Source organism: Eurosta solidaginis, chromosome 2, assembly GCF_040869045.1.
Source record: "Eurosta solidaginis isolate ZX-2024a chromosome 2, ASM4086904v1, whole genome shotgun sequence".
Lineage (NCBI taxonomy): Eukaryota > Metazoa > Arthropoda > Insecta > Diptera > Tephritidae > Eurosta > Eurosta solidaginis.
In genome coordinates this window covers 203,110,994-203,135,540 of record NC_090320.1, presented here as the reverse complement: position 1 = coordinate 203,135,540, position 24,547 = coordinate 203,110,994, and the positions used below count along the sequence as shown (strand labels likewise).

The following is a 24,547-nucleotide window of genomic DNA, read 5'->3' as shown; positions in this document are numbered from 1 at the left end:
TAGTATTTTTCGACCGCTTCAGCAAATGGGTGGAACTGGCCCCCATGAGGCGTGCGACAGCAGAAGGCCTACGCCGTGCGTTCAGAGAACGCATCCTCGCAAGATTTGGTGCTCCCAAGATACTGATATGATACTGAAATGGGGATACGACAACAATTCACGGCGCCCTACACCCCGCAAGAAAACCCGACGGAACGGGCGAACAGGACAATCAAGAGAATCATAGCACAACTCACCAGATCACAGCACAACAGATGGGACGACCGTCTCCCAGAAATCGAGCTGGCCATCAACACCAGGGTGACCGCGTCCACAGGATACAGTCCAGCCTTCCTCGTACAAGGACGGGAACCGCGACTACCAGGGGCATTGTTTGACGAGGTCAACCTGGGGACGGGCACAGCTACCACAACGGCAGAAGAGAAATCTGACAGAATGCAAGAGGCATTCAGAATAATGAGGCAGAACATGGAACGAGCGGCGGCAGATCAAGCACGGCACTACAATTTACGGCGGAGAAAATGGACCCCCGTAGTCGGTAACTAGTGCTCGCAAAGGAACACCATCTCTCCAAGGCCGGCGAAAATTTCGCGGCAAAGTTGGCCACCAAATACGACGGACCCTACCAGATCCTAGGATATGTATCACCAGTGATACTCAAAGTACGAAAAACCAACGGCGGGAAGGAGAAAACGGTCAATATTGGGGAGCTAAAGCCATATCATGCAGCAGAGACCATCGCAGGAAACTAAAATAAATTCAGGGAAAATAATCTAATTAATATCAAGGATGGGAGGATAAGCAAGCACCGGTCATATCGCAAACCACAGAGGTGACAACGCGTTCTTTTGCTACGAATTTCTTTTCCAAAAAAAAAAAAAAAAAAAAAAAAAAAAAAAAAAAAAAAAACCAACAACCTAAGATGGAGAGCCATAACGCCAAACTAAACAACAGCGCCAAGCGTATGCGCCAGCATTACGAGGAGGAGGAAGCAAAGCGAACCAGGGTAGTACTGCTGGAAGGAGCTACCGGCGCCGACGTCAGCAACACGCGTGGAACCACACGCACAAACACGTACGCTGACGTCGCACGTATCATCACACCAAATAAATCCTCATTAATTTGGCCCACACAAAACGACCCCACAACATATTTGACACGACATTAACACAACAAGTGGCCACAAAAGGCTCTAGCAACACGATCAACCAACAAGTCTCAGCAACACAACGAGCGGTCGCAACATTTAACAACAACACGGCCAACCAACAAATCTCAGCAACACAACGAGCGCACGCAACCATTTGAGCTAGCAACACCAAACACAACAGCCATAAAAGGAGCGACACAGCAGCACAGAAGTCAGTCAGCACGGAGCTGTGGTCGTGACCAGAGCTACTAGCGAAGTATATCCCTATTGCAGTTGATCTTCTCTATGCAATAGGAATCCACTTCATAGGAGCGAGTCGTGGAATGGCGATTGCGGTTGACCTTCTCTACGCATCACCCCCAGAGACCAAAGGCCCCGCCACAGTAACGCGCAACCGCGACCTGTGACACCCGCTCACCTCCGTCAGTAGAAGTACGCCGGCAGAGGCCGCAACAGAGCGGCAACGCACGTAAACCAGCGCAGAGCGCGGCAGCAAAGCGCAGCAGAGGTCCGCCGACGCGCAACGTAACCAAAGTCAGTCAGCACGGAGCTGTGGTCGTGACCAGAGCTACTAGCGAAGTATATCCCTATTGCAGTTGACCTTCTCTATACAATAGGAATCCACTTCATAGGAGCGAGTCGTGGAATGGTGATTGCGGTTGATCTTCCCTACGCATCACCCCCAGAGACCAAAGGCCCCGCCACAGTAACGCGCAACCGCGACAGGTGACACCCGCTCACCTCCGTCAGTGAAGTACGCCGGCAGAGGCCGCAACGGAGCGGCAACGCACGTAAACCAGCGCAGAGCGCGGCAGCAAAGGCAGTCAGCACGGAGCTGTGGTCGTGACCAGAGCTACTAGCGAAGTATATCCCTATTGCAGTTGACCTTCTCTATGCAATAGGAATCCACTTCATAGGAGCGAGTCGTGGAATGGTGATTGCGGTTGATCTTCTCTACGCATCACCCCCAGAGACCAAAGGCCCCGCCACAGTAACGCGCAACCGCGACAGCTGACACCCGCTCACCTCCGTCAGTAGAAGTACGCCGGCAGAGGCCGCAACTGAGCGGCAACGCACGTAAACCAGCGCAGAGCGCGGCAGCAAAGTGACACCCGCTCACCTCAGCAATACAAGTAAACGCCGTCATAAGGCGCGTCAAGGCACCGACGCCGCATACTAACGGGATCCGTCTAACGGAACACGGCAACAGAGCATCGCCTCAGCAATACAAGTAAACGCCGACGTAGGGCGCGACAGAGTATCGCCCAGCAAATACGGGTGGACGCCGACGCAAGGCGTGGCAGAGAATCACCCAGCAACCAGCAATACAAATAGACGCGGCGACGCATAGCGCAGCCAGGGTAAGCCAGCGCCAAGCGCGGCGGCAGAGCGCAGCAGAGGTACACCGACAGAGTAATACACGTAAGCGCCGACGTAGGGCGCGACAGAGCATCGACTCAGCAATACAAGTAAACGCCGACGTAGGGCGCGACAGAGTATCGCCCAGCAAATACGAGTAGACGCCAACGCAAGGCGTTGCAGAGAATCACCCAGCGACCAGCAATACAAATAGACGCTGACGCAAGGCGCAGCAGAGTAATACAAGTAAACGCCGACGTAAGGCGCGTCAAGGCAACGACGCCACATACTAACGGGATCCGTCAAACGGAACACGGCGACAGAGCATCGCCTCAGCAATACAAGTAGACGCCGACGTAAGGCGTGACAGAGCACCGCAGCAGAGAGAGACGCCGTCATAAGGCGCGTCAAGGCACCGACGCCACATACTAACGGGACCCAGCTAACGGAATACGGCCGGACCGCTAAGGCCCGCCACTGCAATCAAGGATACCGCAAGATAATCCAAGTGAAATTGAAAATGAAGTATACAAACACGTTGTATTTTATATTATAGAATTTAGAACCAATAAAGAGAGTGAAGTTTTTTTTATATTAAATCGATTTGCAAGGTGCCCCTTTAATACAAATTTATTGTAAACGAACCCTGGGCACGGCGAGTATACCCCAGCAAATACCAAAGAAGCAACGGGGCACGAAAAAGCTTCGTTACACCCTTTTAAAATACTCATTAGCCCCTTTCATTTGATACCCATATCGTACAAACAAATTCGAGGTCACCCCTGGTCCACCTTTATGGCGATATCTTGACCCGGCGTCCACCTATAGAACTAAGCCCCACGCCCTTTTAAAATACTCGTTAACACCTTTCGTTTGATACTCATATTGTACAAACGCATTCTAGAGTCACCCCTGGTCCACCTATAGAACTAAGGCCCACTCCCTTTTAAAATACTTATTAACACCTTTCATTTGATACCCATATCGTACAAACAAATTCTGGAGTCAACCCTGATCCACCTTTATGGCAATATCCCTAAATGGCGTCCACCTATAGAACTATGGCTCACTCCCTCATAAAATACTCTTTAATACCTTTCATTTGATACACTTGTCATACAAACACATTCCAGGGTTACCCTCGGTTCATTCACCTAAATGGTTATTTTCCCTTATGTTGTCACCATAGCTCTCAACTGAGTATGTATTCTTCGGTTACACCCGAACTTAACCTTCCTTACTTGTTGTATATACAGATGCGGGATCGAAAACGGCGGTTTTTCTAATTGCCCAGATAATATGTAAAAAAATATTGGACTCATAGGTGGGCGTCCAAAAGCTTTCATTTAGCAACAATCCTTTATGGTTTCATCCTTCAGTCTAGCCAATTTTGTTATATCCCAAATAAATATATCCATTATTTTACGTCTTTTACGTTTTACATTGGTGGATGTAACGGTATATCGTGAGCGCTTATTTGGCATATGGGTACATACATAAAAATTATCGTGTCCATAGATGTATCCGACGAATACCTTGCGGGGGAGTGCGTATTGTTTTACGACAAAACAATATGTTCAAACAATATGTATGAGTAAACTACTTAGGTTGATAGCATCACTTCCAACTGGAGTGATCCTCTAAATTTTTGTTGTTGTTGTTGTTGTAGCGATAAGGTTACTCCCCTAAGGCTTTGGGGGGTGTTATCGATGTGATGGTCCTTTGCCGGATACAGATCCGGTACGCTCCGGTAACACAGCACCATTAAGGTGATAGCCCGACCATCTCGGGAACGATTTATATGGCCACATTAAACCTTCAGGCCATCCCACCCTCCCCACCCCCAAATTCCAGGAGGACCTTGCGTTCGCCAGAGCCTCTAAATTGTCATTCATTATCATGACACTTGTCTAACCAAAGGCAATAATGCACATGTGTATATACTTACTTGAAAATATGTTTAGATCAACGCTCATATACCATTCGCCCTATATGTTGCATGTACATATATATTCGCTTCGATAAGCCATTACGATTTACTATTGAATCCTAAAATGTACTTGTATGCATGCAACAAAAGAGAATTTTTCTTTCAACAAAGCGGAAAAATAATCAAGAATAATCAAAAAAAATTTAAAAAATCAAAAAAAAAAATCATAAATAATCAATTACTTTTGATTATTCTTGATTTTTTTTTCAATAATCGTAAAAAATCATTATTTTTTTTGATTATTTTTTTAAGCAATTGAAAAGTAATCATTAAAAATAGAAAATAATGGCAAGTAGTCATTAAATGGCGTTTAACAAAAAATAATCAATGGAACGGCTAATCATTACCATTAGTAATCATTATTTAACAGGTCTAAGCTTTATGTATCCAAATAACATGCCAATATTTTTACCCACAAATGTACCTTGCATACCTTTTAAAATAAAAAAATTAGAATCCACCGGTTGCTGAGTTATTTTAATTTAAAAGGTTTTGCCTGGCTCTATTTCATAGAACATCACTGTATATGTACATATGTATCTATGTATGTTACTTTGTTAGCACATAGATACATTTCTAGATCGAAAAAAGTTAAAGGCCAAGGCGAATAACATTTCAACTCGCAAATTGTCCATTTTGACCATTATTAGTCATACTGCCAATATTGTATGCATAACTGAGTTTGTGGGAGGGTGGTGCTGTAACATAAGCAAATTTTTAAAAGCTATGAAGTCATTTTCGGTTTCATGTTGATTGTTTCACAATTAAAATCTATGCATATAAGTAGGTATGTATGTACGTTTGGAAGCAAATTATTTCAAAAATATACGCCTCTAATATTCTTAATTTGCCTTACAAAATACGAATAAGCACAATTTTTTACAATCTGTTATATGAAATGCACTATTACTCACTAAATGCAGCTTATACATATATGCAGGGCGGTATATGTATTTCTCAATTAACTAAAGCTAAATTTACTAGGGGAGCGATTCACAATAGCACAAAATCACTTAACGACGTTCGTAAATGGAATGAATTAATATTAAGTAAAGCTAGTGTAAGCTCTCGCCTCTCTCTATTTTCATATGCAAACTTGGAGTGTCGTACCGCAGTAGACATTAAAAATTATTATCCACTTTTATTATTTCGTTTGTTTTGTTTTTTTCGTAAATTGTTTTGTTTTGTTTTTTTGGGCGCTCTTCTTTGGTCATGTTATTTGCCGGCTTGTGTCAATGCGTTCGCTACATTTAAACGTATCGTATCAAAACAAAGCTTTAAACAGGGTGCACCAAAATATAGGCAACAAACACTTACTTTCAGTTATGCAAAAGACCTTTAAACGGAGAATTATTATTCAACAGGTTTTGGCTATAAAAAGTAGCTGTTAAAGGGGTGGCTTCCATATTTCGAGTGTGGTCTGGATAAGAAAGAGTTAACAATATCCAGATCGTTCAAAGATAATTCTTGGTCCTTATGGGGCGACAGCTTCAATTTTAAAATTCGTGATGTCAGATTCTTTAAGCTGAATTCAGTAAGCCGTCTCTAGTGTTTATGAGAGATAGTTTTAGGTGAAAATCAGTCTTGAGGCAATTTACTATTCTGTAAACTGTCCCGAGTCTCCAGTGCCATAAAACCACTGGGCAGAAGCATATCTTACTTACTTACTTAATTGGCGCTTAACCGTCTAAACGGTTATGGCCGTCCAACAAGGCGCGCCAGTCGCTCCTTCGCTCCGCCAACCGGCGCCAATTGGTCAAACCAAGGGAGTTTAAATCGTTTTCCACCTGGTCCTTCCAACGGAGTGGGGGCCGCCCTCTACCTCTGCTTCCATAGGCGGGTTCCGATAGAAACACTTTCTTGGCCGGAGCATCATCTTTCATTCGCATAACATGACCTAGCCAGCGCAGCCGCTGCGTTTTAAATCGCTGGACTATGTTGATGTCTGCGTATAGCTCGTACAGCTCATCATTAAATCTTCTTCGGTACTCGCCATCGCCAACGCGTAGAGGTCCATAAATCTTTCGAAGAACTTTTCTCTCGAACACTCCCAAAGCCGCTTCATCTGCTGTTGTCATGGTCCATGCTTCTGCCCCATATAGCAGGACGGGTACGATAAGTGACTTGTAGAGTATGATTTTCGTTCGCCGAGAGATGACTTTACTTTTCAATTGCCCACCTAGTCCAAAGTAGCATTTATTGGCAAGATTGATTCTTCGCTGGATTTCAGTGCTGATGTTGTTGCTAGTGTTGATGCTGGTTCCCAAATAAACGAAGTCTTTTACTATTTCGAAATTATGGCTGCCAACAGTAGCGTGGTTGCCAAGGCGCATATGCGCTGACTCTTTGCTCGATGACAGCAGGTACTTCGTTTTGTCCTCATTCACCATCAAACCCATCTTTACCGCTTCTTTTTCCAGCTCATCAGCATATGCCAGTAATTGCACGCTTTTATAGTATATTGTTCCAGTGCGGTTAAGTTCTGCAGCTAGTATAATTTTCTCCAGCATCAAATTAAAGAAATCGCACGATAGGGGGTCACCCTGTCTGAAACCTCGTTTAGTTTCGAACGGCTCGGAGAGGTCCTTCCCAATTCTGACTGAGCTGATGGTGTTGCTCAACGTCATTTTGCACAGCCGTATAAGTTTTGCGGGGAAACCAAATTCGGACATAGCGGCATATAGGCAGCTCCTTTTCGTGCTGTCGAAGGCGGCTTTAAAGTCGACGAAGAGGTGATATGTGTCGATTCTCTTTTCACGGGTTTTTTCCAAGATTTGGCGCATTGTGAAAATCTGGTCGATGGTAGATTTACCAGGTCTGAAGCCGCACTGATAAGGTCCAATCAGCCGGTTCACGGTGGGCTTCAATCTTTCGCACAATACACTTGAAAAGACCTTATATGCGATATTAAGAAGGCTGATTCCACGATAGTTGGTGCATTTTGCAGTATCCCCCTTCTTGTGGACTGGGCAAAGAACACTTAGATTCCAACCGTCGGGCATGCTTTCGTCCGCCAACTCCTCGCCGCCGAACTTGAATAGCTCCGCAGGCAATCCATCAGCGCCCACGGCCTTGTTGTTTTTCAATCTGGTTATTGCTATTCTAACTTCGTCATAATCGGGCGGGGGGACATATATTCCATCATCATCGATTGCGGGATCGGGTTCTTCATCTCTGCGCGGTGAATTGCTGCCTCCATTTAGGAGAGCAGAGAAGTGTTCCCTCCATAATCTAAGCACTCTCTGGACATCAGTTACAAGGTCGCCGTTTTCATTCCTACAGGAGTTTGCCCCGGTCTTAAAACCTTCCGTCTGTCGCCGTATTTTTTGGTAGAATTTTCGGGCGTTATTCCTGGTGGCTAGCAGCTCAAGCTCCTCGCACTCACGCCTTTCTGCTTCTGCTTTTTTCTTCCTGAAAAGGCGTCTCGCTTCCCTTTTCAACTCACGATAGCGTTCACACACTCCTCTTGTCGCGCTCGCTTTTAACGTAGCCCTGTAGGCAGCGTCTTTTCTTTCGGTTGCAACGCGGCATTCTTCATCATACCAGTTGTTTTTTCGTGGCCGCCGGTAACCAATTTTTTCCTCGGCGGCAGTATGAAGTGCTTTGGAGATATGCTCCCACTGCTCCTGTATTCCTTCAGGATGAGTTGTGCCCTCAGAGAGCAGGTGTGAGAGTCGAGTTGCGAAATCATTGGCAGTCTGTTGTGATTGAAGCTTTTCGACGTCTAGCTTTCCTTGTGTTTTTTGTTCCTTGTTTTTAGCCGCGTTGAGGTGGGTGCGTATTTTGGCTGCAACGAGATAATGGTCCGAATCGATGTTAGGTCCTCGGATCGTTCGCACATCTAAAACGCTGGAGGTATGCCGTCCGTCTATCACAACGTGATCGATCTGATTGCGAGTATTTCGATCAGGAGACAGCCATGTAGCTTGATGTATCTTTTTATACATGAACCTCGTGCTTGATATGACCATGTTTCGAGCACCGGCAAAGTGAATCAGCCTCAGTCCGTTAGGAGAAGTTTCATTGTGTAGGCTGAACTTTCCGACTGTAGGGCCAAAAACACCTTCTTTGCCCACCCTGGCGTTAAAGTCGCCAAGCACGACTTTTATATCATGACGGGGGCAGCGCTCGTATGTGCGTTCTAATTGTTCATAAAAAGTGTCATAAAAAGTGGCAGAAGCATATCACTTATTTAAAAATTACAGGAAAGTATGAAAATTATTTGCCAAAAACGTTTGATGGATTAGTATTAAATTCCTATAATTAAAAATTACCAAAAAAATGTTTTATAAAGGTAAGGAAGGCTAAGTTCGGGTGTAACCGAACATTACATACTCAGCTGAGAGCCTTGGAGACAAAATATGGAAAAATTTACCTGGTGTAGCCCTGGAATGTGTTTGTATGACATGGGTATCAAATGGAAGGCATTAAAAAGTATTCTAAAGGGAAGTGCCTTTTCCAGATATCGCCATAAAGGTGGACCAGAGGTGACTTTAGAATGTGTTTGTACGATATGGGTATCAATTGAAAGGTGGTAATGAGTATTTTAAAAGGAAGTGGGCCTTAGTACTATATAGGTGGACACCTTTTCGAGATATTGCCATAAAGGTGGACCAGAGGTGACACTATAATGTGTTTGAACGATATGGGTATCAAATTAAAGGTATAAATGAGGGTTTTAAAAGCGAGTGGCCCTTAGGTGTATAATGGAATATCGACCAAAATTTGGACCAGGGTGACCCAGAACATCATCTGTCGGGTACCGCTAATTTATTTATATATGTAATACCACGAACAGTATTCCTGCCAAGATTCCAAAGGCTTTTGATTTCGCCCTGCAGAACTTTTTCATTTTCTTCTACTTAATATGGTAGGTGTCACACCCATTTTACAAAGTTTTTTCTAAAGTTATATTTTGCATCAAAAAACCAATCCAACCACCATGTTTCATCCCTTTTTTCGTATAGAATTATGGCATTTTTTTCATTTTTCGAAATTTTCCATATCGAAAAAGTGGGCGTATGACCGCTCATTTTTAATACCCATTTTCGCCCATTTTTAATACCAAGATAAAGTGAGTTCAGATAAGTACGTGGACTAAGGTTAGTAAAGATATATAGATTTTTGATCAAGTTATTGTGTTAACGGCCGAGCGGAAGGACAGACGGTCAACTGTGTATAAAAAATGGGCGTGGCTTCAACCGATTTCGCCCATTTTCACAGAGAACAGTTATCGTCATAGAAGCTATGCCCTTACCAAATTTCACAAGGATTGGTAAATTTTTGTTCGACTTATGGCATTAAAAGTATTCTAGACAATTTAAATGAAAAAGGGCAGAGCCACGCCCATTTTGAAATTTTATTTTATTTCTGTATTTTGTTGCACCATATCATTACTGAAGTTGAATGTTGACATAATTTACTTATATACTGTAAAGATATTCAATTTTTTGTTAAAATTTGACTTAAATTATTTTTTTTTTTAATTGGGCGTGTGCGTCATCCGATCTTGCTAATTTTTATTTAGCATACATAGTAAAATTTTTACTAATTTTATATTCTGCGTCATAAGTTCAACCCACCTACCAAGTTTCATCGCCTTATCCGTCTTTGGTAATGAATTATCGCACTTTTTCGGTTTTCCGAATTTTTCGATATCGAAAAAGTGGGCGTGGTTATAGTCCGATTTCGTTCATTTTAAATAGCGATCTGGGAGAGTGCCCAGGAACTTACGTACCAATTTCATTAAGATACCTCAAAATTTACTCAAGTTATCGGGTTTCCGGATAGACGGACGGACATGGCTAAATGGATTTCTTTTTTCGCCCAGATCATTTTGATATATAGAAGTTATATCTATCTCGATTAGTTTATGCCGTTGCGGGGTACCGTTATGCGAACAAAATTAATATACTCTGTGAGCTCTACTCAGCTGAGTATGAAAACGAGGTTAAAGCATGGAAAACTAAAAGCTTTTGCAGGGTAAACGTGTGTCTTATAAGAATACCGTACGTGATTGAGCTGATGTATGTAAGTGCAATACGACTCCAAATCTATTCATGCAAATGAAAGAAAAGAGCAAAACAAAATCGAACAGGAAGGAAAATTAAGTGAAAAGAATATGAAAGAGAAGAGTAAGAAAAAGTGGTATAATCAAAATTAATTTAACATGTTATCTACGAAAGCGATTCCGGTTATCATCAAGATGCGGAAGGAAGAGGAAAACTGGAAAGGGAAGTAACGTAAATGGTAAGGAAAGAAAAAAAAGGGAGAACAGAAGGAAATGGAAGTAAAGAAAAGGAAATAAAAATAGAATGAAAAAAGGAAGAGAAAAGGAAGGATTGAAATGAAGCTGAAACCAGAATTGAAATATGAGCTGAATCCAAGCCGTGATCGACACCGGTACCAAATGTGGATTCAACCGAACTAAAACCGAGACCGAAACCGAAGCCAAAACTGGAATTGAAAAAGGAATTGAAAAAGCCGAAACCGAAACACGAATCCGATCAAAATCCGGACTAATGCCGAAAGAGGAATTTTAACTGGAGCTTAAGCCAAGCCACAATCAAAACGAAACCGAAATCAGACCAAAACGGGGACTAATGCGAAACCGAAATTAAAACAGGAGCCGAGGATAAACAATAACCGAAATAGGACCGAAACCGAACCAAACCCGGATTCGTGATATGGAAATTAGAACCGAAACCATAAACGGGACTGAAAACACTACCGCAATTAAATACGGAACTGAAATTAGCCCGAAAACGAAACCAGAACTAAAAATGGGACCGAAGCCGATACTGGAATCTGAACCAGAACCGAAATCGGAGCTGAAATCCAACCGAAACTGGGAACGCAACTGGAACCAAAATCTGGACCGAAACCGTAACTGAAATTTAATCTAGAACCGAAAACGAACCAAATCAGAACCAAAGTAAACCCGGAACCGAAAAAGAATCGGAACCAAATCCTGGACCACATCAGGAAATAAAACGAAACTGGAGCTGAACAAAAATCCCAACTTGGAAGCGAAACCGGCACCAGATCCTTAATCGAAATCATAACCAAATTCTGATTACAATCTTGATATGAAACCGGATTTAAAACCAGACCGAAACCTAGTCGTTGACCGAAACAAGCCAGAAGCAATACCGAACGTGGTACCAAATTAAGAAGAAGTATAAAGGCAAAAACCGAAACCGGAGGTGAAACTAAATTTGGCATCGGAACCGAAACCAAAGCCATAACTGAACCAGAAATTCAAGTCGAAACTGATAACGCATATGGCACCGAAGACGCAAAATTTAAACGAGAATAGATTTCTCATTTGAACACGAAATCAAATTTAAATTAAAGTAAGATTTAAAATCTAAAAAGTATGAAACGTAAGCTACCGCCGAAAATTATACAGTAGATATAACTTTATGCTTTGGTCCATTAGTATGTTGATTTTGTCAGTGTTTTACTGTCTTCAGCAAACACAAAAATTGATAAGAGTATAAGTCACACCCGCTACGCTTGTGATAGAGGATAGAAAAGGGTAGCGAAATGTTTGTGGAATGTTTTGTTTTCAGAGTTTTTTTCATTATTTTTGTGTATATATTAAAGAATGAGTATATAATTATAAAATTTAAATAATAGAATTTAGCAAAATTATGACAAAAAGTAGATAAAGTGATGTTTTGCTCAAAGAATTAGCTAACAACAATAACATGTGTTACCTTTCAGTCCAGAGACCAACACACGCCACGGATATTTATGGCTGTACGATGCTAAATTGCCCCGTATGATAATATAAGGCATTTGTCCAACAATAGATACTATGATGCAATAACGATTGCGACAACACTATGCAGAACAACAATAATGATTATATATAATGATTTGTTGTCTAGCAATCTCACGTCAACATTAAAGTGTGCCAATAATGACTGTAAATATCAAAACAGGTTACACGCAAAAGGTGTGTCCAACAACTAGCCGACGCAGCGAGTGGAAAACAAAAAAAATTATCAACACACTTTCACCTCGTATCTTTGAAGCTCTTGCAATGACTTATTTCCAATGATTCTTTTTGTTGCTCGAATAGCGAGTACTTTTATCAAACGTCTAAGCTCATTCAAAGCTATTAGGCCTGGCTTGTTGACAATTGCATTTGTTACCTGGTGGTGTATGCAGACTGTGGCTGCTCTTATTATTTACATACATATATATGCATAGCTTAAAAGTTTTAGTAAATGCTGTTATTGTAGGTGATGAAGTTTAAGCTTTTTAATGTTTATTTTGACGTTATTGCATGATTGTTATATATTCCACGTCTCTATGCATTTATGTTAATTTGTAAGTTACTGATTAGTTACTGATTCAAATAATTTTCATGAGTTTTTTTGTCCTTTGTAAGCACAATTTCAGTTGTGTGCAGCATGTTTGAGAAGGAAATGAGAAAATTATACACATCAATGGTCAAATTGTTTGATTATTAAAATATTGTTAAAATATGGTTTATTTAATATAGTCAAACTGCAAAAGAAAAATAAATCAAAAGTTAACTTAAAATCCACTAAAACATTGCTTAAAAAGTCCGACACTATATACCCCAAGGTGTGATAAGATCGCACAATAGAGATTTTGAATGGATTATAATTTTGAATAGAGGCTCTACCTCCAGCTGGTAAAATTTGTTTATTGTCGGTTGTGAAAGTAACAAAGACATTTAAATTTCTTTGGCTTTCTGCTTGCAAAATTGTTCAGATAACAATACCAACTAAAAAGAGATGAAATCATATTACTAGGGTTGTGCTGAATAACCAGACTCCGAATAATGAAGAAAAAGTCCTGTCCACATTCGCATATTCTACAAGTTCGATACCATGTGAATATTACGCTCTACATAATGTTCATTTATGCAGCATGTGCAATTTGTTCAATTTTGTCCCAAAGCATGTGTGCGATACCTTCATTAGCGAAGTAGGAATTCATCATCATTAGTTGGCACTTTAAGTCTTTATTCGCTGCAGTATGTCCATATTTGCTCAGAACTCATATAGGGCGTCATTAAACCTCTGTTGATACTCGCCGTCGAGAGCGGCTATTCTCTCGAACATTCTAAGCGCCAATCCGTGACCTAGAAGGTTTTATTCGGTCACATTTATCGTTCCCGAGATTTTCGGCCTAGTACCTCAATGGTGGTTGTTATCCAGGACCATCAACGTCGATAACACTCCCCAAAACCTGCGGGGATTGTCTTTATCGTTAGCACAACAACGACAGCATAATCTAAAACAGTGGAGCTCATATATATAGCCTGGTGGCATGAAACCGCCCAAAGAACATCAACCATTAAACATAGGCTCTTTCAACCATCAACCATTAAACATAGGCACCCCCAGCGGGTTAGGGCGTTAAAATATACCCGCGGTAGGTATGCCTGTAGTAAGAGGCGACTAAGATTCAAGGGGTTGTGTAGCGCAAACTTTTCATGTTGCCAGCGCAATATATAGCTTCTCCAAACCCAATTGTCAACCTCACCTTCGAGCGGCGAATCCCGTTTCACTAACATACGAGGCTCTGGTGACCCCAAGCTCCTCATGGAACTTGGGGGTGGGGAGGGAGGGATGGCCTGAAGGTTTAATGTGCCATATAAATCGTTCCCGAGATGGTCGGGATAACACTTTAAAGGAGCTGTGTTACCGGAGCATATCGGATCTGTATCCGGCAGAGGACCATCACATCGATAACAACAACAACAACATTACACATAGGCAAATAATCGTGAGATCTGCATCGATATTACAAGTGTCCCATTATGAAAACGAATCAAGTTTAGGGGTGCTGTAAACAGCCTGAGCAAAGCAGTAGGATGGTTAACGAATTTTTGTTGTTGTAACGGCAAACCGCGCCTCAAGAATTTACACAGGTTAATAGTGTAAGTAATTAAAATATGTCGTGTTTATTGGTGAAGCAGATCTACATAAGCGTACAAAACTGGACAGGTTTGTATACCTAGAAAATTTGCATAACTACACCGAAGCTTGTTCATCCCTGCAATGCAGTCTTCAACAATCTCAGAGACGATATTTTGTAGGGATGGGTACACGGGTGTGACGTTTGTGAAGATAATTAGTCGCATATATAATAAAATAATTAAAAAAAAAATGTTTAGTTAAACGGTTTTATTGAAAACAATACTTACATGAAGTAATAATAACACTAAAAGCTAGAAAATAATTAGGCATGTCCTAGGTACTAGTCCTCACACTCCTCATCAATCTAGGGCGTTGATCAGACAATTAAATAAAAGCGTTGGGCGCGTAAAATTTCTAAATATGTGAGGCGTGGCATAACCTGATTAAGGTTCAGTTGGTCTTACTTATGACTATCAATAGAAATTTGACGCGACCAACGCTTTTATTTAATTGTCTGGTCAACGCCCTAGATTGATGAGGAGTGTGATGACTAGTACCTAGGACCTACCTAATTATTTTCTAGCTATTAGTATTATTATTACTTCATGTAAGAATTGTTTCAATAAAACCGTTTAACTTAAACATTTTTTTAATTATTTTATTTTCAAGTTTTTAGTCTTTATTTAATTGCCAAATGGAACATCATAGGTCACTTTCTATTCATGTATGTATTATGTGTTCCAAATATGAGCAAAATCGGACCACAAATACGATTTTTGTGAATATCTCGATCCTTGCGCCACCTAGCGGCGATTTTTTCTTAGGTCGCTTTCTATTCTTGTATGTATTATGTGTTCCAAATATGAGCCAATCAGACCACAAATGCCGTTTTTTTTAATATCTCGATCATTGCGCCACCTACCGTCGTTTTTTTATTTATGTCGCTTTCTAATCACGTATGTATTATGTGTTCCAAATATGAGCCAAATCGCACCACAAATACGATTTGTCTGAATAGCTCGATCTTTGCGCCACCTAGCGCCGATTTCTTTTCATAGGTCGCTTTCTATTCTTGTATGTATTGTGTTCCAAATATGAGCCAAATCGGACCACAAATACGATTTTCGTGAATATCTCGATCCTTGCGCCACCTAGCGGCGATTTTTTCAAAGGTCGGCTTTCTAATCTTGTATATATTATGTGTTCCAAATATGAGTCAAATCGGACCACAAATACGATTTTTGTGAATATCTCGATCCTTGCGCCACCTAGCGGCGATTTTTTTCATACGTCGCTTTCTATTCTTGTATGTATTATGTGTTCCAAATATGATCCATATCGGATCACAAATAGGATTTTTGTGAATATCTCGATTCTAACGGCGATTTTTGCCCTCACTAGGGTAGGCACCTTGTCGTTGGTGTGAGGGCTTAGCCGAACTCCATAGCGCCCGACTATGAGGCGGAGCTGTTTAGGACTGACATCTACGCCGTTTCGCCTCATAGGAGGGCGGCGGGATGTCGGTGACCAAGAACTGCCAACCCCCTAGTCCAGGGTGTTATGCGGACCGTGCCTATTGGACGATTTGCAGCCAGGGGATAAATTCGGCTGTATTCGAACGGAGCCTTCCCGATACCGGGCCATCTCGGGAAGTAGTTATGGCCTTACCGCAGTAAGGGGCGCTGCTGTGGCGGACGGTTCTTTCCCCGTATATAATACTGGACCGCTGAGCCCGCCTTGTCGGGCAGGTGGTCGTACGACCAAGATGAACAACTCATTACCTGAATGTAATAAGGAGGATGTAAAGAGGAGGACTGAGTCGCAATCCAAGGACGACAAATACGAATTAAGCGATGCGTCGGACTCGGGGAGCGAGAGTAGTGCTGATTCAATGAACTCCGTGTTGGAGAAGCACACAAATGAAAACGGAGTAGAAGAGTGGAGAAGGGTACGGAGCAGAGGAAGTAAAAGAGCTCTCTCGCAGTACCGTGCAGCACTAAGAATTGTACAACGCTTGGGAGCAGTGGTCGACCCAACAGAAGTGGAGATCGAGCGCTTGGAATGGGCCCATGAAGCGGTAGAAGTAGGTCGAAGGCAGTTCAAAAGGTTTGCTGCGAGAAACCCTCGGTTCTGCAACCGGTACGAGGAGGAAGAAGCGTCGAATGGCAGAATGAAGAGGCAACGTTCGGCAGAAGGCGACAAGCCTGCTTTCAAGAGGCAGAAAGGACCCAGTCCTAGAGCCGCGAGGCAGGGCAGTCGCATAGACAAGACAAGTAGGCCCAAAGCTGTAAGACAGATGGGTTCCAATAGCGAGGTAGCAACTACCTCGAAAGCTGCCAGTCAGAGGGAAGTTCCAACTACGGAAGTAGGAGATAAGCCAAAGGGAGATAACGCTAAGACTCCGGCTTTCTCGGAGGCGCTAAAGGGAGTTAACGCGAAGACTCCGGTGTTCTCGGAGGTTCCAAAGGGAGATAACACTAAGACTCCTGCTTTTCATGAGAAGATGAGTGATGTGGCAAAGCAGTCACTGACTGTGGCGCTGGTTGATCGTAGCAGTCAGTTCGGACAAATGACTACAGAAAGGTGGAGATCTGTGGAAAGGGAGCTTATTAGCTTAATGCTTAAGATGATGCGGGAACAACCAAGTAAGCCCCTTCCAACCTTTGATTCGGGGGGATGGTATAATGGTGTGAAGATGATAGCGTGCGACAACATCGCGAGCTTGCGGTGGCTGGAGGAAGTCGTTCCAAACCTCCAAAGACAAGGCACGAACGCGCGGTTTGAGGTGGTGGATAAAGCGCAAATCCCCACGGTACCAAAAGTTAAGGTATGGATACCATGCGTGATGAAGTCGGAGGATACACTGCGACTTCTGCAGAATCAGAATCCGAACATACCGACACAGGATTGGAAGGTACTTACTGTATCTCGGCCTACCGAGGATGGTCAGTTCTACATCTTCCAAATAAACAAGCAGGCGGAGGATATTTTGTACACGCAGCTTGGCAAAATGTCCTTTGGCACTGGCAAAATTTACATGCGACTCAGGAAAAGAAGTCCCGAGGATAAAAATCCTAACACGCTGGAAGTGGGCGAAGTCGAAAAGGACCTCAGAAGCCTAAGGGAAAAAAGACAGGTGGAGGTCCCCGACGTGTCACCACGAACGTGCTAGAAGAGGACCAACCGCTAAATGGTGCTGTGACTCGCACAGAGGAACACACGGCACAACATTCACGAGGGGCTGAAGGGGGCCTCGAATACTCTAAACCAAAAGGGCAAGAGGAGGACGACGACGTCAAGACGAAGGTGCTGGAGGGGGACAAACAGCCCAATGGTGCTGCGAGTCCTACAGATAAACCTCCAACACAGTAAAGTGGCGTCGAGCGAACTCCTCCTAACCCTTGAGGAGGGTTCGTTTGACGTGGCGCTGATCCAGGAGCCGTGGCTCTCATCGGGAGGAAAGGTTTCTGGACTTAGCGCGCGCGGGCTTGGCGTTTACTACGCACAAACGGAAGGACGGGTGCGAGCTGTAGTAATGGTAAGGAAACAGCTGCATTCATATATGCTGCCTAATTACACTACCGAGGATCTCGTAGCGGTGGCCGTTGAGCAAAAGAATAAGCAGGCATTTATCCTGGCGTCCTGCTACATGGCCCATGCTGCGGAGGTTCCACCGATGGAGTGCAAAAGGCTAGTACAGGAGGAAGGGCGCAAAGGGCGGTTGGTCATAGGCGCAGATGCAAATGCGCACCACAATGCGTGGGGAGGAGCAGATACGAACGAGAGAGGCGAATCTCTATTTTTTTACATCCTGCAAACCAATTTGCAGATAGCCAACAGGGGAAATGTTCCTACATACATTGGTCCAACATCCAGCAATATTCTGGATATTACATTGAGCTCCGAGCGTGATATATCAAGGTATGATTGGATGGTTCTCGATAGACCATCCTTCTCCGACCATGCGTATATAAGCTTCAGCATCCCACTAAAGAGGGTAGAGAAGGGAGGAACCTTTAGAAACCCTAGGGCAACGAATTGGACTAAATTCCAGAAACATGTAGAAACGAAACTGGGACAACCCAAAGAGGTTGCTAATGTAGAGGAACTGGAGGAGTCGAATGAATTCCTAACAAGGACGCTTATGACTGCGTATAACAAAGCTTTCCCTCTAAGAAGATTCAGAGGAAAAGCAAAACCGCCATGGTGGAGCAATGAGCTGAGTCTTCTAAGAAGACAGGTAAAAGAAATGTTTAAACTCGCAAAGACCGCGGAAAGCGAAGCGTGTCGGGACGAGTACAGGGATCTACTGAGGATCTACAAGCGTGAAATTACCAGGGCGAAGAGAAACTCATGGAAAAGTTTCTGTACGGACATAGAGTGCTCCAGTGAAACAGCACGGTTGAAAAAAGTCCTAGCAAAGGGAAACATAGTCCAGGGACTAATAAAGAAAGAGAACGGGGAATGGTCACGTGATAGTGAGGAATCCCTTGAGGTGCTTCTCGATACACATTTCCCATCGGGAGACGGTTTAGAAGAACCAGCAGACATCACTCACACTTCGATCACGGAGCTAGTGGTGCCGGGCTTGGTGACCGATACCAAGATCGAGTGGGCAGTGAAGACGTTTTCTAAGTTTAAATCGCCGGGCCCAGATGGTATATTCCCGGCCATGCTACAAGTCTCAAGTAGGGCGGTCGTGGAATGGCTTAAAATAATATTCGATGGGTGCATAAGACTGAATCATGTACCGCACTCTTGGAGAACTGCTCGTGTAGCTTTTCTACCAAAGGCGGGGAAGATCGGTCACGTGTATCCCAAAGACTAATCATTTCTGCTCAAAACCTTTGAGAGGCTGATAGATGTGTACATAAAGTCCAACGTGGATGAAAAGCTGCTCTCCACAACACATCATGCGTACACCAAAGGCAAGTCGGTAGACACCGCATTGCATAGGGTGGTAATAAGCATAGAGAAATCCCTGGAATATAAGGAGTATGCTCTAGGAGTCTTCTTGGACATTGCCGGGGCTTTCAATAATGTTGCAAAATGGGCGATTATGGATGGTCTTAATTACATTAAAGTACATCCTGCCTTAATCAGATGGATCGGCTGCATGTTAAATTGCAGAAAGATTACATCACAATGGGGATTGTACGAGGCCACGAAATCAGTGGACAGGGGCACGCCGCAGGGAGGGGTGCTATCACCTCTGCTGTGGACACTGGTCATCAACCAACTGCTCAGGCAATTCGATGAGGGACCCGTAAAACTTACGGCTTACGCAGATGACGTTGCAATTGTCATAAGTGGAAAATGCCTTCCAACGATTAGTTCTTTGATGGATCGGGCGCTTCGGGATATTCATACCTGGGCATCTAATGTCGGGCTGAAAGTCAATGCGGAGAAGACGGATATGGTCTTGTTTACAAAGAGGTACAAGGTCCCAAATTGGACCAGGCCTAAGTTAGGAGCGGTGACCTTACAGGAGAAACCTTGCACAAAATATCTAGGAATCATCCTAGACAGTAAGCTGTCATGGAAGCTCAACTTGGAGGAGAGGGTCAAGAAGGCCTCAACGGCACTCTATGCATGTAAAAGAATGCTGGGGTGTACGTGGGGCCTATCGCCCTCTCTTTCTCATTGGGTTTTTACAGCGATTGTAAGCCCTATTCTATACTATGGAGTTCTTGTTTGGTGGAAAGCCACACAAAAAACAACATACCTCAAAAAATTAGAGGGGGTATGCAGACTATCGATGCTTTGCATTACGGGAGCCCTGAAAAGAACCCCGACGGCTGCACTGTATGCCATTCTGCACATTCCACCTGTAGACCTGGTAGCAAAGAACAAAGCGTTAACGACCGCAACCAGGCTCGATGCTTCGGGGCAGCTTGAGCGCCGACCATATGGCCATTGCATTACGGGAGCCCTGAAAACAACCCCGACGGCTGCACTGTATGCCATTCTGGACATTCCACCTGTAGACCTGGTAGCAAAGAACAAAGCGTTAACGACCGCAACCAGGCTCGATGCTTCGGGGCAGCTTGAGCGCCGACCATATGGCCATAGTGTATAGCGTCCTCAGTCACAAGACGAACAGACTACATGATTCCCTACCTGCACTTTGAGGGAGATCTTAAGGCCACAATAGAGGTGGACGGTTGGCGCAAGGGTGCGCAAATGGCGGACGAGGCGATACATGTGTACACCGATGGTTCCAAAATAGTGGAAGGAGTAGGGTCTGCGGTATACTGCGCTGATCCGGAATTAAGCAGATCCTACAGGCTGCCGGATTACTGTAGCGTTTTCCAAGCGGAAATATTAGCCGTAACCAAAGCAGTAGAAACCCTGGAAGAGAATAGCTTAAGCTGCAACCGTGTTAACTTTTATATTGACAGTCAAGCAGCAATTAAGGCAATAATCTCGCACAGCACAGCATCTAAATGCGTGTTAGAGTGTAAGCAGTCTCTGGAGAGAATCGGGACAGGGAGAAGCATACATCTATATTGGGTCCCAGGGCATATGGGAATAGATGGGAATGAAAAAGCGGACGAATTAGCTAAAAAGGGTGCATCCCTTGAAGCTTGCTCCGTAGACGTCCCAATTAGATTGGGCGATATTAAGCGAATGCGAGAGGTGCACATAATCGACCAAGCAGAAAAGGCGTGGGTTCAAGCGCGGGGCTGTAAAGTGTCGAAGATTATGTGTAGGTCTTACAACCTTAGACTAACACAGTTGCTTCTATCATTAAAAAGAGAGGACTGTAGACTCATGACGGGTATTCTGACTGGACACTGCCTTCTGGCGTCACATGCCTTTAAATTAGGCTTGGGCAGTGATAGCAGGTGTAGGAAGTGCGGGTTGGAGGAGGAAACGATCGAGCACGTTCTGTGCTCGTGCCCTGCACTTGCCAGGCTAAGACTCCAGATATTAGGAGTGATACAGCTGTCAGATCTAGAAGCAGCAAGTGGCTTAAGTCCTAGGAAGCTTCTAGTATTTGCCAAGAGGACGGAGTTATTTTATAACATAGGTCCTGGTTTTTGATAGGGTTTTTCAGTTTGGTCGTTAAAACAAACTTCTGGTAACACTACGGACTCAATCAGTCTATGTGAGGTCCTCATGGACCGGCCAGTTCAACCTACCTATGTGTTCCAAATATGAGTCAAATCGGACCACAAATACGATTTTTGTGAATATCTTGATCCTTGCGACACCTAGCGGCGATTTTTTTCATACGTCGCTTTCTATTCTTGTATGTATTATGTGTTCCAAATATGATCCATATGGATCACAAATAGGATTTTTGTGAATATCTCGATCCTTTCGCCACCTAGAGGCGATTTTTTTCATAGGTCGCTTTCTATTCTTGTATATATTATGTGTTCCAAATATGAGTCAAATCGGACCACAAATACGATTTTTGTGAATATCTTGATCCTTGCGGCACCTAGCGGCGATTTTTTTCATACGTCGCTTTCTATTCTTGTATGTATTATGTGTTCCAAATATGATCCATATCGGATCACAAATAGGATTTTTGTGAATATCTCGATTCTAACGGCGATTTTTTCTTAGGTCGCTTTCCATTCTTGTATGTATTATGTGTTCCAAATATGAGCCAAATCAGACCACAAATGCCGTTTTTTTTAATATCTCGATCATTCCGCCACCTACCGTCGTTTTTTATTTATGTCGCTTTCTATTCACGTATGTATTATGTGTTCCAAATATGAGCCAAATCGGACCACAACTACGATTTTTCTGAATAGCTCGATCTTTGCGCCACCTAGCGGCGATTTTTCATAGGTCGCTTTCTATTCTTGTATGTATTACGTGTTCCAAATATGAGCCAAATCGGACCACAAATACGATTTTTGTGAATATCTCGATCCTTGCGCCACCTAGCGGCGATTTTTTTCATAGGTCGCTTTCTATTCTTGCATATATTATGTGTTCCAAATATGAGTCAAATCCGACCACAAATACGATTTTTGTGAATATCTCGATCCTTGCGCCACCTAACGGCGATTTTTTTCATACGTCGATTTCTATTCTTGTATGTATTATGTGTTCCAAATATGATCCATATCGGATCACAAATAGGATTGTTGTGAATATCTCAATCCTTGCGCCACCTAGCGGCGAATTTTTTTCATAGATCGCTTTCTATTCTTGTATATATTATGTGTTCCAAATATGAGTCAAATCGGACCACAAATACGATTTTTGTGAATATCTTGATCCTTGCGCCACCTAGCGGCGATTTTTTTCATACGTCGCTTTCTATTCTTGTATGTATTATGTGTTCCAAATATGATCCATATCGGATCACAAATATGATTTTTGTGAATATCTCCATTCTTGCGCCACCTAGCGGCGATTTTTTTCATAGGTCGCTTTCTATTCTTGTATGTATTATGTGTTCCAAATATGAGTCAAATCGGACCACAAATACGATTTTTGTGAATATCTCGATCCTTGCGCCACCTACGGGAATTTGTTTCTTATTATTGCATTGTCATCGGGTTCTGAACTATATGCCAAGTTTCAAGTTTGTAGCTTATCGGGAAGTTACTTAACTTTCAATTACAAAATTCGTGCCAGCCAGCCAACCAGACATCCAATCAACCGGCCTGTCAAGACAAGCTAAATAAAACCGTTTAAAAAGCATAGCATAAGGAACATCATAGGTCGCTTTCTATTCATGTATGTATTATGTGTTCCAAATATGAGCAAAATCGGACCCCAAATACGATTTTTGTGAATATATCGATCCTTGCGCCACCTAGCGGCGAAGGTCAATCTAACTATGTCTCATAAAAAAAAAAAACAGAGTATCATTCACGCGTTTTAATTAAAGCGTAGAGAAAATATTAGCCCTCACAGGGCAATATATGGATATTGTGTACTAGATTTTCTCCACAGTTAGCTAAATATATGTTTCACAAAAATAGCAGTTGAGCGAATTTAAAGATGTAACACAACTGCACATTTTTTAGGTTTAACAGGGTATACAATCCTACCTAGGTTTGACTTATGATCAATGATGTGGAGAAAACCTTTGAGGTTCTTCAGTATACATATATACAGGCACTAAATATTATAAGATGTTGAAAGGGCAAGCTCAGTAGCTTTTATTAAGTGTAGTTGTGCAGAGGAGGCAAATACTAATATTAATAAACGTTAACCTACCCACAAACTGTCTATTCATTAGCTATGGGGTACCAACTCTTCTATTAAGAGCTCAGTAGGGTTCAACCCTGCTTAAGCAGAACTACGTCTAATTATCACAACAGAATAATAAGCTAATGCTAAATTATTTGAAGGGAATATCAAGTGGTTAAGATAATTTCAACCCGCAGTGCTATTATAGAGCCTTCATGTATGCCCAAGATTCTTTTATTAGGTGAGCAATCATATGAAAAATACGAAGCCCTCAGTATTACCCCCCAACCAACAAAGACGTAAACAAAATTTCTGAGATACTTGTGTATACTTAACGAGTACCAAGTTAAATTTTAAAAATCAGCATTCATGTATAATCCACCAAATAAAAGAATTAATTGAATTTAGGCCATTTCCAACTCACTTTGTTTAATGTTTTCCGTGAGCGTTCACTACCTTCGTAGCTCTAAATTTGTGTTTGCTTATCCGCTTTTTATCTTCATTTGTTTCCTTATATATGCAATTTTATTTCAAAACTACTAGTCCACCCGAATTTTCAACTAATATAATACAATTTTACTTGTTTTTTGTCTTGCCACAGATTATCACTCAAAATTTTCTACACAAACGTCAGCGGTGAGTAATTTAGATGAAATATTAAGAAATGCAATGATACCACTTAATTTTAATCGAGTTTGTAATACTATCGGAGGAAGTGATGCCAGAAGAAAAGTATTTTTTCCCTTTTTTGTTGAAATTGGGTCGGCAGTAGTGATACTTAGCATAGACTTGACTTGGCGTAAACTTGGCAACAAAAGGCTCCATTACTGATACTTAGCATAGACTTGACTTGACTTGGCGTAAACTAGCCAACTTAGCCACGATTATACTCCACTTAGCGCATACAATCTGGCATCATAATCAGGTTTGAAATTTTCTTTTAAATAAATGTCAATTTGTATGACAAAATCTATG

At 42.6% G+C, this 24,547-nt stretch overlaps 1 protein-coding gene across 1 annotated transcript in view; it reads right to left on the bottom strand.

Annotated features, from left to right (window-relative positions):
- The window catches only part of LOC137240529 (uncharacterized), a 50,756-nt gene extending 26,541 nt beyond the window's left edge, over positions 1–24,215 (bottom strand). Inside the window, exons 1-2 of the mRNA XM_067766950.1 lie at positions 23,997–24,215; positions 12,221–12,891 (exon numbers count right to left, since the gene is read on the bottom strand). Coding sequence (XP_067623051.1) covers positions 12,221–12,302 — 82 coding nt within the window. The 5' untranslated portion in view covers positions 12,303–12,891; positions 23,997–24,215. The remainder of the gene's footprint in view (positions 1–12,220; positions 12,892–23,996) is intronic.
- Positions 24,216–24,547: the final 332 nt, after the last annotated feature.